The sequence below is a fragment of the Lottia gigantea genome (genome assembly GCF_000327385.1).
Source record: "Lottia gigantea unplaced genomic scaffold LOTGIsca_13, whole genome shotgun sequence".
Classification (NCBI taxonomy): domain Eukaryota; kingdom Metazoa; phylum Mollusca; class Gastropoda; family Lottiidae; genus Lottia; species Lottia gigantea.
The window spans coordinates 57537-73407 of NW_008707425.1; the positions used below are offsets into that span (position 1 = coordinate 57537).

General features: G+C 32.3%; 1 protein-coding gene across 1 annotated transcript; it reads left to right on the forward strand.

Moving 5' to 3' along the window:
- Positions 1-928: 928 nt before the first annotated feature.
- Positions 929-15210, forward strand: LOTGIDRAFT_230512 (hypothetical protein; the record flags this gene model as incomplete). The annotated part of the gene is made up of 26 exons (XM_009048849.1): positions 929-962; positions 1692-1865; positions 2251-2281; positions 2687-2803; positions 3461-3578; positions 3751-3816; positions 4076-4141; positions 4583-4764; positions 4957-5004; positions 5436-5512; positions 6274-6347; positions 7130-7287; positions 7545-7749; positions 7926-7987; positions 8163-8222; positions 8401-8512; positions 8815-8862; positions 9058-9165; positions 9597-10388; positions 10895-11017; positions 11533-11650; positions 12158-12311; positions 12631-12693; positions 13562-13634; positions 13970-14023; positions 14529-15210. 26 exons carry the CDS (start codon positions 929-931, stop codon positions 14694-14696), a joined length of 3285 nt encoding a protein of 1094 aa, XP_009047097.1. The 3' UTR covers positions 14697-15210.
- Between the last annotated feature and the right edge of the window lie 661 nt (positions 15211-15871).

Here is a 15871-nt window from a genome sequence, read left to right on the forward strand (position 1 = left end):
GCTTGCCAGACAAGGTAACATACGGCCACTGGCAGCTGCCAGAAATGATAAATCAGTCTTTAGTGACTAAAGTATGAATTTTCTCATATTAAAGAAATTTTAATAGTTTGAATTCAATGATATATATATTTACTGCCAGTTATTTATGCTGAGAATTTCCACCAAATTTTTAAAAATCATTATCAATAACCCAAATACATCAAATTATCTCATCAATATACATGATCTCGCCATGTTTCATTAAAATCAATTGAAAACTGTAGTCTCTAATGTGTTCACAAACAAATTTTTACGCGTTTTTCCTAAGTCAAGGGCAATAACTCAAAAACCGTTCATCGAAAGATCGTCAAATTCAAACTTGACCAAGATCTCATCAATATAAATGATCACACCAAATTTCATTAAAATCAGTTGAAAACTGTAGTCTCTATTGTGTTCACAAACAAATTTTGACGCGTTTTGCCTAAGTCAAGGACAATAACTCAAAAACCGTTCATCGAAAGATCGTCAAATTCGAACTTGACCAATATCGCACCAATAAAAATGATCACACCAAATTTCATTAAATTCAGTTGAAAACTTTAGTCTCTATTGTGTTCACAAATAAATTTGGATGCGTTTTGCCTAAGTCAAGGGCAATAACTCAAAAACAGTTCATCGAAAGATCGTCAAATTCGAACTTGACCAAGATCTCATCAATATAAATGATCACACCAAATTTCATTAAAATCAGTTGAAAACTGTAATCTCTATTGTGTTCACAAGAAATGTTGACGGACCGACGGACGTTGTGGGCGTATAAAAATGAAACAAATATCAGTTATATTATAGGCGATATTTTACTATTGTGATCTCTTGATTGGCAAAATACGCATCTGAATGAATGTAGAAAAGCTTGATGCGGTCTGATCCCAAATAAAGGGAAATAATGCTGTTTGCTATTGAAGAGTTTTTTAAAGAAGGTAAATTGGGTTACCGGAATAACAACATTGACATGCTGCAATGTTTACAGAATTCTAGAAATCATAAACAGTGGTGTAACCTATTTTCGTGCATATAAAAATTTAACACTAAATTTCGTCTGTGATTAAATGCTAAAATTATGACTTGTCAATTTAAGATAGGATAGGGCCTACTCTGTGATATATAGAAAAGATATCTATAGAAATAGTTATTACAGCGAGTAAAAGTGACATAATATTCAAGACTAAAATCAAAAATGGGGCACATGTCTCTTTAAATTGTTCAAGTTGAATTTCTATATACAACAAGTGAGCCCACTTTCTGATTATGTGTATCTAATGCTCTTATAGGAGGCCTGAAAATATTTTGATTAGTAGAAATGTGAATATACTTCCTAATAGATTATTGTATGTTTGATGTAGCCCAACCCAGAGTGAGTGTAAAACAAATATGAAATGGCTGATATATAGTTTTATCGTACTCAGTTAGAGTGTTGGTTTTCTACATGACGTCATGTCTTTGGTAATGTCTAACAAATGGTCTCATGAAGCGTGTGAACATCTGATGGCCTTGACTAAGTCATCTACAGCTGTCAATGGGAACTGATAATCTGGAAATATCAATGCCAAGAAGTTTGGCCATGGACCAGCTTAATTGCGAACCTAACATTATGAATAAAATTGTTTCTTTCTCTTTTTAACATGATTTGTTTGACAATTTTATTTCAGTAAAAAAAATGAGTGAATCTAATGAAAATAGATTATTTTATACTATTCCTAAACATGAACTGGTAGAAAAAAATGATGAGTCTTTGACTACTAAAGAAAAACTTCTGTCATATATAAGAGATAATATTATTGGTAGTGAAAAGATATTTGGGGGACCATTTGGCTTGAGAAATGGTATGTTTTATCTGTTTGGTTTTTTCAATTTCCCTTCTTGAAAAGGAGAATACCAGTCCACAGAGGCTTTTTGGATAGAAATTTGTTGTATTTGAGTCAAAATAAACAGATAGTTCTTATATTGGTAATATTCCAATTGAACTCATAGAAAGATTTATTAATATGTTCTAAATCATGTTAAAAAAATAACCAAATATTGCAACAGTCTGCATCAAATAGGCAAAAATAAAACTTAATTTTTGAACAATATAAAAAAATTGTCATCAAAGCCACTTTTCATGGAATTTTATGGCTATAGAATAAGGTTAAGGCCCTAGTATCATTTATCTAGAACATGATTAAGTTTCTCTTTGTCTTGTTCAATACAAACCAATTTCTCTTTCAGTTTTGTATCTTGATTATATTGCTTCTGGGAGGTCAGTCAATTACATTATTCTGTTTTATTCATATTGAACCATGGTCAAGATTGAAATTGGTGTTTTATAATAAACAGAATTCAAACATTTTTACTAACTGCTTTCAAGTTTTAAGGAAATTTCATTAAAAGTTAGCATTAGAATTAAAAAAAATAAATTCAGAATTTTGGTGCTGCTGGTTACTTTGGAATTGTAAATGGATGCAATTGTCTCAAAGCTCAATTTGATTTATCCATAGCACTCATCAGAATTAAAATTTGACAAACAATTTTCCTACAATTGGACAATGTGACAATTACTTCAAGATCATTGTTGAAACACTTGCATTGGTTATTACAAATCACATCATAATAAAGGTGACTTTATTCCTTTTCTTATACTTAAAAAAGTTGTTTATTACCATAGGAGTTTAAAATTTATAGAAGATTATATACAAGCTGAAGTTTTACCAGAATATGGTAATACACACACAACAACTAGTGTTACTGCTTTACAGACTACATTATATAGACATGAAGCACGGTGAGATATACACTGAATACTGGTACTAAGACTTGTTGATGGAGGCTTTCTTAAAAGAAGAAATGCCAGAAATTTCAGAATTAATAATAAAAAAATGGTCAATGCAATATGTATACTCCTGAAGAAGCGATGTGGACTAGTATATAATTGAAATATATAGATCTAGGTTTTTTGGGGGTTTTTCGTGTTGGTTTCTACATTTGCAACCTATGATCTGATTTTTTTTATGTTTTATGTTCAGTGGCATACTTTATGCTTATCCATTAAAAACACTGTTTTGAGTTGACTGACAATGACCAATACAAACCAATGCTTAACAATGAATATCTCACATGTAGTTTGTAAATCATTTATCGAAAGGGACATTTGATTAGTCAAGTATCTGTATGACCTTGAACATGTGTTGCATAAGAATTTCATCGGATCATTGAGTGCAAGTGGAGTCTACCTGACATGAGACATCTGGATCTACATTTTGATTAGAACATTTTTATAAAGAACAAGAAACTGTTCTGACAATAAACATTGAAAAAACAAAATGGTACATGTTTGAAAGTAAATTTTAAAGTCAATGCTTCAAAGATGAACCCAAAATTTCTAGCAGGACATGACCATGTTTCTCCACTATTATTATATGGTGAATGATTATTATTACAGTGATATCATAAGAAATGCCTGTAATGCCAGTGAACATGATTCTGTTATATTTGTTGGTAGTGGCTGTACTGGAGCTGTCCATAAACTTATATGTGCTTTAAATCTCAAACATCCACCAGTAAGTAGGAATTTGTGTGGATTCATTGAAGGACTGATAAGAGATCAACAAGCAAGTTCTCTGGATGTGTCATCAAAATTTTATCAAGACAGAAGAGCGATTCTGAGATTCAAACTAGCAGATGAAATTCTGTACTGTGATTGAGCTATACAATATTATTTCTAATTTACAGATTGTATTAGTGAGTCCATTTGAACATCATTCAACATTTCTACCATGGTTAGAAGGTGGTGCTCAGGTAGTTGGTGATTTCTTTATTCTCAATCACCCAATTTTACTCTTAAAACTAGCCCGTGGTTGTTTTTTAAATGATTTTTTACAATTTAAAAATTTATATTTCTAATTTTATGCCAATTTTCACACAACTTCGTATGTAGCATAATGCTCAAAAAATTAACCAAGTCGGAAATTTGGCATCTCAATTTCAATGTGATCCACCACTTTTTTATTTAGCAAAGAAAAAAATAACAAGGTAGCAAATAAATATATTTTTCCAGGTTATAAGAATAAAAGAGAGTTTGAATGGAGATGTAGATCTGGATCATTTGAAGCACATGTTACAGGTAAAACATTAGTTGTAATGAAATGTACAAACATAGGACTTTTGTTACAATTGGATGTACAAACATAGGACTTTTATTACAATTGAGATGTACAAACATAGGACTTTAATTACAATTGGGATGTACAAACATAATACTTTAAATGTAATTGTAATGTACAATCATAGGACTTAAATTAATATTGGATGTACATACATAGGACTTTTTTTACAATTGGCATGTACAAACATTAGACTTTTATTACAATTGGATGTACAGACATAGGACTTTTATTACAATTAGGATGCACAATCATAGAACTTTAATTACAATTGGATGTACAGACATAGGACTTTTATTACATTAAGAATGTACAATCATAGGACTTTAATTACAATTGGATGTACAAATATGGGACTTTTATTACAATTGGCATGTACAAACATTATTGTAATTGTTTAGAAATATAAAGAAAGTGGTAGACAGTTAATAGGATGTTTCTCAGCAGTGTCAAATATAACTGGTATTATAGTTGACATAAATACTATAACTATATCATTACATAAATATGGTGCTCTAGCTTTCTGGGATTACGCCACAGCAGCTCCTTATTTACAAATTGATATGAACCCTGTTATAAATAGGTAAGTAGGTTTTTATTTACAAATTGATATGAACCCTGCTATAAATAGGTAAGTAGGTTTTTATTTACAAATTGATATGAACCCTGTTATAAATAGGTTAGTAGGTTCTTATTTACAAATTGATATAAACCCTGTTATGAATAGGAAAGTTGTTTTTTATTTACAAATTGATATAAACCCTGTTATAAATAGGTTAATAGGTTTTTATTTACAAATTGATGTGAACAATGTTATAAAAAGGTAAGGAGGTTTTTATTTACAAATTGATATAAACCCTGTTGTAAATAGGTTAGTAGAATTTTATATACAAATTGATATAAACCCTGATATAAATAGGTAAGTTGTTTTTTATTTACAAATTGATATAAACCCAGTTATAAATAGGTAAGTAAGTTGTATTTACAAAATGATATGAACCCTGTTTTTTTTACAAACTTACAAAATGATATGGACCCTTTTGTAACTAGATACTGTAAGTAGGTTTTACTTTACAAACTGATATTAATAAATAAACAATGTATAACAATCCGAACCACAAAACAAAACCCGAAATCCAAAATCAGGTGAAATGCATACAAAAACAAATTTGAGTCTGATTTACTGATAAAATACTGGCACAAAAGGAAATAAAAAAATAACTATGAATGCCATTATAAGACTTTTAATTTCAGTGAAGATCAAGCATATGTGTATAAAGATGCTATATTTATATCAGTTCATAAATTTATTGGTGGTGTCTCTACTCCAGGTAAGCTTTGATCTCTACAGTTGTGAGATGTATTTGATATGTATAGAAAAAGGCGATTGATAAGTTTGGTGGTGGGGGTTTTGGGCTTTAAATAAATTAATTGACAATACATGTATATGATTAAATGTAAGGGTCAAGATAAAAAAGAAAACAATATTTGAATTTGGATAGTTTAAAGATGGGTTCCCTTTTTTCATTTATGATATGAAAATGCTAATACTTAAATGAATAGAAAGTAGAGGTGTTCTAATGACTTGGAAAAATACCAGTTTGTCTCACATGTCCATAATTAATTCATAATTAGCTAAATTAGAATTCCAATGGGTGACCGATCAAGAAAGGTCAAAAAGTCTTCTTTTTTTTGTCCAAACTGTTACATGGACATTTATGATTGGTTAATAATCTTATTTATATGCAATAAGAACATAATGATATGATGAAGAACACATGATAATTCATTAGAAGCACCTATTAATTTGACACTAAAAAATAAGGAAACCAATCTTTAAGGCTTTAAATAAATGAGAAAGATCATTTTAGATTTATGAGGCATTGATTTGATGCAGTATATCTGATCATAGTATTTTATTTTTTGTTCAGAAATTTAATAATGATATTTTCATGTCTTGCCATGATTTTATTAGTTACAGGAGATATTTGTCAGTAGCTTATAGAAATTATCATATAATTTTTGTATTTTGTGCTCACTAGATGTAATGTTCAGTTCACAATGTTAGATAATGTTTATGGTAATTTTGTAGGGGTATTGCTGGCTAAAAAGAACCTATTTAACAATAAGAGACCAGATGTTTGTGGTGGGGGTACAGTCTTTTTTGTAAGTTAAAGGAGCACCTTCACTATCTGTTCGACCAATCATAACTAAGTTTCAGAAACAGGAATTTTTTTAGCTTACATAATTAGTGTTCACAGCTCATCGTCGAAAACACACATATTATATAGGAATAGACAGTGAAATTTCTAGTTTGAGGTATATTTGAAGGGATTATGCTATTTTCATGCGTTTTAGTACTTTTTAAGACTATTAAAGCATAATAAAGACCCAAATCAATCCCCTAAAATGCCAACTGTTCCCCTTTAATTTGTATACACATTTTTAATGCTTGAGGTCATGAGCTTATTTTACTCCTCTGGTCCTAATTAGACTTGGAAGATGATGAACTTTCTTGCAATATTTGGATTGCTACCTGTAGAATATTAGAATATTGATAATTCCAGCCCCGTTGTTAGGGTGGGGTCCGTGGGGTGCTGGACCCCAGCAAGTGAGAATTAAGCCCCAACAAAACCTTCTTCAGTTCAGCAAGATTGATTCATTTACAGTGTCTTTGTACAAAATCAAAAAGATATAGATTTTGATACATCTTTGGCACCTCAAAATTGTCAGAAATGAGTTCCATGGGCCTTACAAAATCTGAGCCCAAGCACCAATTCATTCCTGGCGAGGGGGCTGGATAATTCACAGCTTTTTGGAATGGCTTGTCATTCACATTAAAGCACTGGCCTCAGTGACAAAGTACCTTTTTATAATGAGACATTGTGCAAGTAAGTACAAGTAAGTACTGGTAGGTATGCTCAATATTAAATGTTGGAATAATTAAGGTTAGGAGAGAAGGGCATAGATATCTACAAGAACCAGAGCTGAAAGAAGAAGGTGGAACCCCTGCTATAGTAGAATCTATCAGAGCTGGTATGGTGTTTCAACTCAAACAAGCCTTGACACCTTCATTTATCATGGAAAAAGAACATCTACTATATAAGTAAGCACTTAAATTATTTGATTTCACTTGCACCACCAGTTGATGCTTTCTCTGTGACCAGGAGATCAAAATGTGTTCCCAGCATACGTTGAGATAATACTTTGGGTTTTCATACCTTATTTTTTTTAAAGTGATGCAGGTCATGGATTATTTGAAATCTTTCATACAAGTTCTAACTTAGTGTTTGATAAAAGGGACTATAGCCTTGATCATCCAAATAGATATTCAGCACTGATAATGTTTATTCTTCATTTTAGAAAAGCTATCTCTATGTGGAGCCAGTGCCCAAATTTGGTCATATTAGGAAATCCTTCTGCACCAAGACTGCCTGTTTTCTCATTTCTTATATACAATCCTTTGAATGGCCGGTTTCTGCACCATAATTTTGTTAGTAGTATATTGAATGATGTGTTCGGAATACAGTCAAGGGGAGGATGTGCTTGTGCAGGACCATATGCTATGGTAAGTTGTTTATTTGATTTCTTGGCACTTTTGTGTTTTGTGTTCAAAAATGTGAACCTGAGGCACAAACCATTAAACTTTTCGTACATTAGTTTTTGGGTTCACAATTTCAGGTTTAAAACCTCATAAAATATTATATCGTTTCAGTTACCTTCATGTTTGATGATTTCTTGTAGGATTTATTAGGTTTAAGTGAAGAAAAAGCCAAACAAATTGAAGAGTTGTTAGTTGAAGACAAGTAAGTGTTGACTATTGTTTATTACCAGTTGAATTAAATGGACCCCTAAGGGAGCCTTTTAACTTTTACTTATACCAAATGATTGCCCAGATCATTTTGACTGTGTTCAATTCTGCCATTGTTTTACTTCTTCTGTGACTTTGATTTAATTTAGATTAATTTTTAATGTTGACAGGAGATTAGACAGAACACATTTACGAAGATATAAAGAATATTCACATAGAGAAATCATCAGGTAAGGCATTTCCATTTGATACAGTGACGTCAAGGAATAACGACGCCTAATGTTTTGGTGTTGAGGCAATGGCATTTATGGTGATATAAACGCCACACGAATTTGTATTAGTCCAATGGAAAAAATAATAGTTAATGTAAATAATAACTAATAACTTATACATATAATATTGTTTCAGACCAGGATTTACCAGGTTAAATTTACCCTATTTTCTCACAGAAGTACAACTAGATTTTACTATCAAAGCTGTAACTATGGTAGCAGAACATGGTTGGAAATTATTACCTCAGGTATAACAATCTTACACAAAAAAACTTTTCACGAAAAATTCACTCAGATAAAATTCAAGGGTCCTTTATAAAAAAACATCACAAGTTTAGATAATCCAAGATGCACATTAAATATAACACTGATTGGTTGATGATATTAACCAATCAGATTCGATATGAGAATCATAAGTTAAAAAACATTCTGATAACAGGCCCCAATCTGAGTCAAGTCAAGTAAATATCACTGAAGATTTTCGAACTTGCTTGGAAAATGCAGAAAATATTGCATCACTTACTGAGCCTATTCATATTTTGTATTGCAGTATATTTTTAATCCCGAGACTGGAGAGTGGAAACAGAAAAATTTTCAGGTACAGTTTAATATACATATTTCATATTAATGTTTTGTTAGACTTGGATTTGATAATACCGTTAAACAAAATAATCTATGTAGATTCTCCCCAAGAGATCTGAGTTCAAAGGATAAAGTCACTGAGAACAATCTTCTTATTGGTGTGTAATAAATACACCAAATAAACATTATTAGCTATATTATTTCATTGTAGAATTTTAAAGATAGAAAATGGTTAGGACATATTTTATATCAAAATGGTCAGATGGAATTTAAAATACCTGCTGCAACTGTTAAAGGACCTCTCCCTACAAACTTTCAGGTATGTTTATGTTGTATAAATGTGCGGACACACGAGCGGTCTTGGTTGGGGAGAGTTTAGTCTCCGACTCGAATCTTGAGTAAAATCTCGAAGATCTGCTTCCAGGACAAGATTATCGTGTGTCGCCGACAGGATTTAAGTTGGTAATTGTCTCCGATAGTTTTATCGTCTACAAGACACTCCGTCATCTTCCAACCACGTGATTATCGACAAGGTGGAAAATGACCGACTGGAGATTTTTGTCTCCTCGTGTGTCCGTGCCAGTCGTTGAAACTCAAGACAAGACTCTAATCAGCAACAAAAGTCACCGACCAAGACCGCTTGTGTGACTCGCCTTTAAGCTGTTTCGTAGATTAATCATCTAGTTTCTGTTGTGTTAAGCTTTTTAAGATTTTAAATTAGAAAGTTAAAAAATTATTATATCCATATAGGAATGCTTAAAGATGGCAGAAGTTATTTTTGATAAAGCAACAAAACTGAAAACAACATTGCCTGATCAAAGTTTACTTTTTGATGAAGACACTAAACCTTTTAGATGGTTCATGTTGCCAAGTGAAGCACAAGACTGTCTCCATGGCAACCACACACCTGCTCTGACTCTGACAGATTTACCCTTCTGTCCTAATGTTTTAAAACAAAGACATGGATTTCCTACTGAAATCTTGCACACTGAAATATTGTTAAATTCCAAACCATTAATTCCAAGAGAAAATGATGAATTAGGTAACAAGGAAGCATTTTGTGATGGAATGATTCAGTGTCTCAATCTAGGATATGAAGAAATGGATGAAAATTCCCAAGAAAAGTGCAATTCAAATGTGTATCCTTCAGTTAAAAACTGTGAACTTACATCAAATACTGTAGCAGAAGACAATGGATCTGAAACAGTCACACCTGTTTTTTATTCTGAAGCAAAGTCTGATAATTTTACTGCTCGGTTGTCAAGCAAGGATTTAAATAGTGCCGAGGAAACTCTAGAAAAATTTGATAGTGATAATTCAAAACATGAAATAAGTCAAAAAGACAGAACCATTGGAATGCAAAGTGACACAAGTAAGGAAACTGAATTGTCTTCTTCAAAGACAAATGAGTCAAAGGCAGTTGGAGTTGTCTGCCCATTGTTGAGAAAAGCCGACAATAAGATAAGTGAAGAAGCAGAAGTAAAAACTAAACAAGTTCAATGGTTTTCTCCACCAAGAGACATATTCAAGCCTTCTGTGACAGTAAGTAAAATGTTTAAAGTGTATCACTTTTCAAAACTGAAATTTGACATCTTTCCTTCTTACAATTTAACATAATTCCAGGGCATTTTTAATAGCCCTACACTCATTATCTATTGCTGTTAGAGTATAAATAAGGATATACAAATGACAACAGTCAAATTTCCAGTTGTAAGTTTACATTGAAAAGAAACACATTTCTCTCCAAAAAATTTCAACCCCAACGAGTCCAAAACTTTGGCTGAAAATTACCCTCTGTAATGATAAATTTTGAAGACATAATGTGTGCTCACTCTTAACGCAAAGACATTATAAAACTAACAGTACTATTAGTGTGCTGCTTTTCCAACTCTGACAAATGATAATGACAAAATTCATAAAACTTTTTACTTTGCTCAGACAATAATTGGAAAAGTGTCTAGTAGTCTCAATGGTACAAAACATCAGAGCTGTTGTTGATGTTGAAATTTCCCTAATTGCACACTGCATTGAATAATTATGTGTCTTAGGCTATAGAGGAATATAATATGATACACAATGGTGATAAATTATTAGTTTGTTTATCTGGTGGAAAAGATTCCTTGTCTCTACTCCATACCATTAGACAGTACCAGTTTTATGCCAAGGCAAAGGTAAGCTAGAACTACAGATCTTACCCATAATCTGGAGCATGATAATAATAATAATAAACTCTTTATTTTACATGGGTCAGAATTAGGCCCAATACACAAGGACATGGTCCTGTCAAACATTCAGCCCATGGGACAATATAATGAAAAAAAAAAAATGCCTTAGACAATATTTTGGTATGAAAATGTCTCAATTGTATATAGTCTAATGATACTTGCTGGCTCTTACCACCCATGTTGAAACATGCTTAATATTAGCATAAAGATGGGGTGTGCTAGTTTACTGTAACAGAAATTGGGAGTAAATCGTTTATCTCAATGTTCAACAAAGTAAAAAAAATGTGAAGTCAATTATATTTTCCTATATATGTCTGTATATAACATAATACTTGTTTAAGATCTTCATTTGACTGAAATCAGGAAAAAAGTCAAAATTTCACCATTATTTCCAACAAGAGATCATTTCAATACATTGGCACACATAGCCACTTTAACACATTTGGTATACAATCTTGTAGGGTATACATTTTGAATTTGGAGCTGTTACTGTTGATCCACAAACACCAGCTTATGATCCCAGTCCACTGAAAGACTATTTAGCATCTTTAGGTGTACCTTACTTCTTTGAATCACAAGGTGAGCACAACATCAATAATGGTTTGGATTATATGCAAGCAAATTTTGAAGGGTACATTTTTTAAGTCCTTAGATTGCGTGCTATGTTTTTGTGCATAATTCATATTTCCTGTCCGAAGTCTTTGGTTGCGACAATTAATGACTTCCTGACTAGGTTATCACTATTACTTATGTTGGAAGCATGTTTCAATAAATATTTAGTTTAATAGATATATCGTCTTATACAGAGATTTTATTCTTTAGTCATGGTACCTGGTAAGTCCAACTGAAAATATATACACTTGTTAACCAATTTGGGGTTTTAAATTTTATGCCCTTTCTAAAAGAAGGAAAGAAACAAGTATATTTTACAAGGATATCAACTTAGGTTCACAGTTAAGGATCCTTTCTACCAGCTGGTCCTTGGCCAAACCTCTTGGCATTTAGTAAACACATACAATGACTAGAATTTTTTATTAATCCTTTTGAAGTTTATAAATGTGCCAATAACTGCGTTTATTATTCTAGGTATCTTAGAAACAGCATCAAATCTTCCCTATGAATGTGCCTCTATCTGTAGTTTTTGTAGTCGGATGAAAAGAGGGCGTATTTATGCCTGTGCCAGACGAGAAGGCTATAATGTTTTGGCTTTAGGACAACATTTAGATGATTTATCTGAAAGGTAACATGAAACTTTGGCGAAGTTTGATTCGTGTAATGTATTTACATATATTCAACACTTAAATCAACCCCCAAAATGGAGGGTTTGTTCGTATAATATATTGAAGCTGATATATTGATTTTCTTCAAAAAAATCAGAATAAGTCAGCACCCAACCTTTCTGCTCTGGGATATTAATTACTAATTGTGCACTATATTGGCAATTATACAGTAATCAAAAGCCCTCATGTAAAATTGAGCTATGCATGATGATTCTTTATCTTATCTCCTTGGAAGTTTTCACACAGAAAGTAATATTTTTTCATGACTTTTCTTTTCAGTTTTCTAATGTCATTTTTTCACAATGGTAGTTTAAGAACTATGAAAGCCTGCTATACAGTCAAGTAAGACTGATTTTATATACTATTACATTACTTTACTATGACTGGCAATTATACAGATCTTGATACCATCATAATCGTATTTGCAATTGCGTTCTTGGCAACTCGAAAATGACTGATAAATAATCAAGAACAGTGCTTCTCAACAAGTGAAGATGGAAGACCATTCGGGCGTAGTGCTGGCACGTTATATATATTATGATGAATCGATGTATCGCAATATGACATGCTATGATACACGTATCGTATCTTGATGACGCCGTGTATCAATACTTGGTGATACCTTTATTCCATAAAAAGTGCAGATTTTTATGTTTTATGTATTAACAATTTTTTTCACTGAAATTGTTAGAAACTCTTTATGAAACAGTGGACGCTAACCACTTCTATCAACTTTTTTACCAAATATCACAGTTATAAAGTTAAAAATTATTAAATATTGAAACCGTGATGATAAAATGTTAATTTATATCCCATTACCCCATATTGCGATATGTATCGTATTGTGACCCTTGTATCACAATACGTATCGTATCGTGACATGATTGACAATAACATTAATTGGGAGGAATTATTGCCAAGGGGGGAAATGGGGAGGAATCGTTGGACCTCGGAAGAAATAAGAGAAATTCTTTCTAGCAGGGCACACAGAAAATTTATGAAGGAATGTTCGACTATCTCAATATGTGGAGTATGATTTTATATCCATTTATGGTTAATCATTGAATAGTTTTTTCGAGTGAAATACCGAAAAGGAGGAATGATCTCATTGAGGTTGAGAAGCACTACTCAAGAACATCCATGGCCTTGCAGGGAAGCTTCCACTTTTAATTGGCAGAATCGGGTTTATTTTGTTTCCTGTTTATTCCAGACAAGGTGATCTGAGAGTTATCCGCCCTTTTGTTTATGTTAGAGAGAAATTGTTGAGAACATTTGCAGAAAAGGTAATCTACTACTTATACTGCCTATTTTAATATAACGTGTTCAATACATTTCATAAGAGAATTAAATCTTATAACTTCATTTCGGTTAGGCTATGACAGATCATTTTAAAAAACACCCTTATAAAGAGATTATGAAGGGGTTTTCAGTCCAACATCTGTGGTTCTCACAATTCCCTTGTGGTATTAGCTGGTATACTGTCCGTTATAAGTGACATCATACAACGTTAACATCATATTACGCTTTTACTTTTATTACTTGGGAGTTCAGGGTATATGTTGTTCTATTTCATTCACACTTAGGGTTCAAAAGGTTAATGCATTAATTCTATTTGTAGAGTAAGTTACCTGTGATAGCAGAAAATTGTCCTGCTTGCTTTGAAGCCCCAAAGGTTGGTTTGTATTTTTTTTTCTTCAAATTCTTGGATGGGCATTGGCAAGAATAATACAGCTAGTGGCAGTTTTCAAGAATGATAACTTACTAACTTTGACAATTACTATTTGCCTTAACACCATGTGAGCCCAAATCTTATTTTCACCATCTTCACATTGTCCATCTATTATAAACTGCCTCCAATACCTTGACTGCAATAGCAACTTTTCTTGTATCACATAAGTTAGTAAATATAGAAATGATGGTAATCTATGCAAATACAAGCAATCATAAATCTATTACAAGCACAACCAAATTTTGTACAATCTCTCTATGGAGGGCTCTGATTGCTGTATTCACTAGCAAACAATCCAATCAAATCCTTGCATTTATTAAATTATGTGATACAAGGAAGTTGGCTATTGCAGTCAAGATATACAACACAGTTCTTAACAGCTTCACATTGTAAACTTCCCTTCCTGTGGTACAAATATCTGTGCTTGACCATATTTCTTGCTTTTCAGGAGAGACACAGAAGCAAACAGTTATTAGCCTCTCAAGAATTGTTATTTCCACAGTTGTATAATAGTATGATGGCAGCCATGAAACCCCTCATGGCTATAAATACTACTAAATCGTCTCTTAGTAATATATTCAACCAAAATAACAGTACAGAAGAAACAGATGATTAAAATTTAGTAATTTAACATTAAAAGACTTTTTTTTTAGTGTTTGGCTTGAATTGTATTTTTGATTATAATCTGATCAATCCATGGATTAAGGCAACAGACTGAAGATGTAATTTGTGCAAATAATAGCAATATGTGTCTCCAATGTGTATCATCTTCACAATGTTAAACAAAACTCTGTCCAATACCTTGATTTCGGTAGGCACTATTGTTATACTAATGATTTTTTTAAAGCAGTAATTTAATTGGATTAAACATTAGCAAATACGAAGTCCTCGACCAATAGATACTTGAAGCCAACTTGAATTCTTTTTGTTCAGGTCCCTGTTTGGTTGTATTCGCTAGTATTTACAGATACAATGAATCCAAGACCAAGAGTGTTATGTAAATTTGCTTATTGTGACTTCTACAAATCATGGTCTTGCAGAATTGATATGGTTTCCAAATTAATTATCATTTTTGTTTGAAATTTTAATTGAAAATGCTTTATAAATACAAGTATTAAATAATTCTTACTAGTCAGGCTTTCTTTTTGTTCATGTTTTTTAGTTATAACCCTAAACACATTAAACAGACCAGCCCCGAAAGCAAGATATTTCGCAATGATACGCTGTATTGGCCAATTCCATGCATATTGACCGGATGCTATTATAGGCATACCAAGGCCTAAATTGTATGGTCCATGAAAAAAAATACGAATTTTCAACACACCGTGAACTTTTGTTTTGTTAGTATCATGTATCCCTGTGATCCTTGAACTTTTGGTTGCGCACATAGTCTAAATGGCCGACGAGAGATGAGTTTCACACCCCTGGAGCAATCACCTTTCACATCCATATTTCCAGCATGTGATAGTGTGAAGTGCTCTCTCAAATTAAAATAAATTCTTCTTCTTCACCAGTTAACCACATCCCTTACACCCTAGACCCACACCCCCAGGGGTGAAAAACACCCCATGTTGGGAACCAGGGATTTAAGACCTATGGAGTAAAAGCTATAACTTTGTACTAATGACAAAGTTACGAAAGCACAAGCAGGACTTGAGGCCAAAGGTGAGCTTGAACATTATTTGACATCAATTTCAAAAGGTTACGTGTATTACCTAAAGTTGAAGGGTAATATTGTCTACGTTAAAGCCCCCAAAAATCTAAAGCAATCTTAAGAGAACTACATTTTAT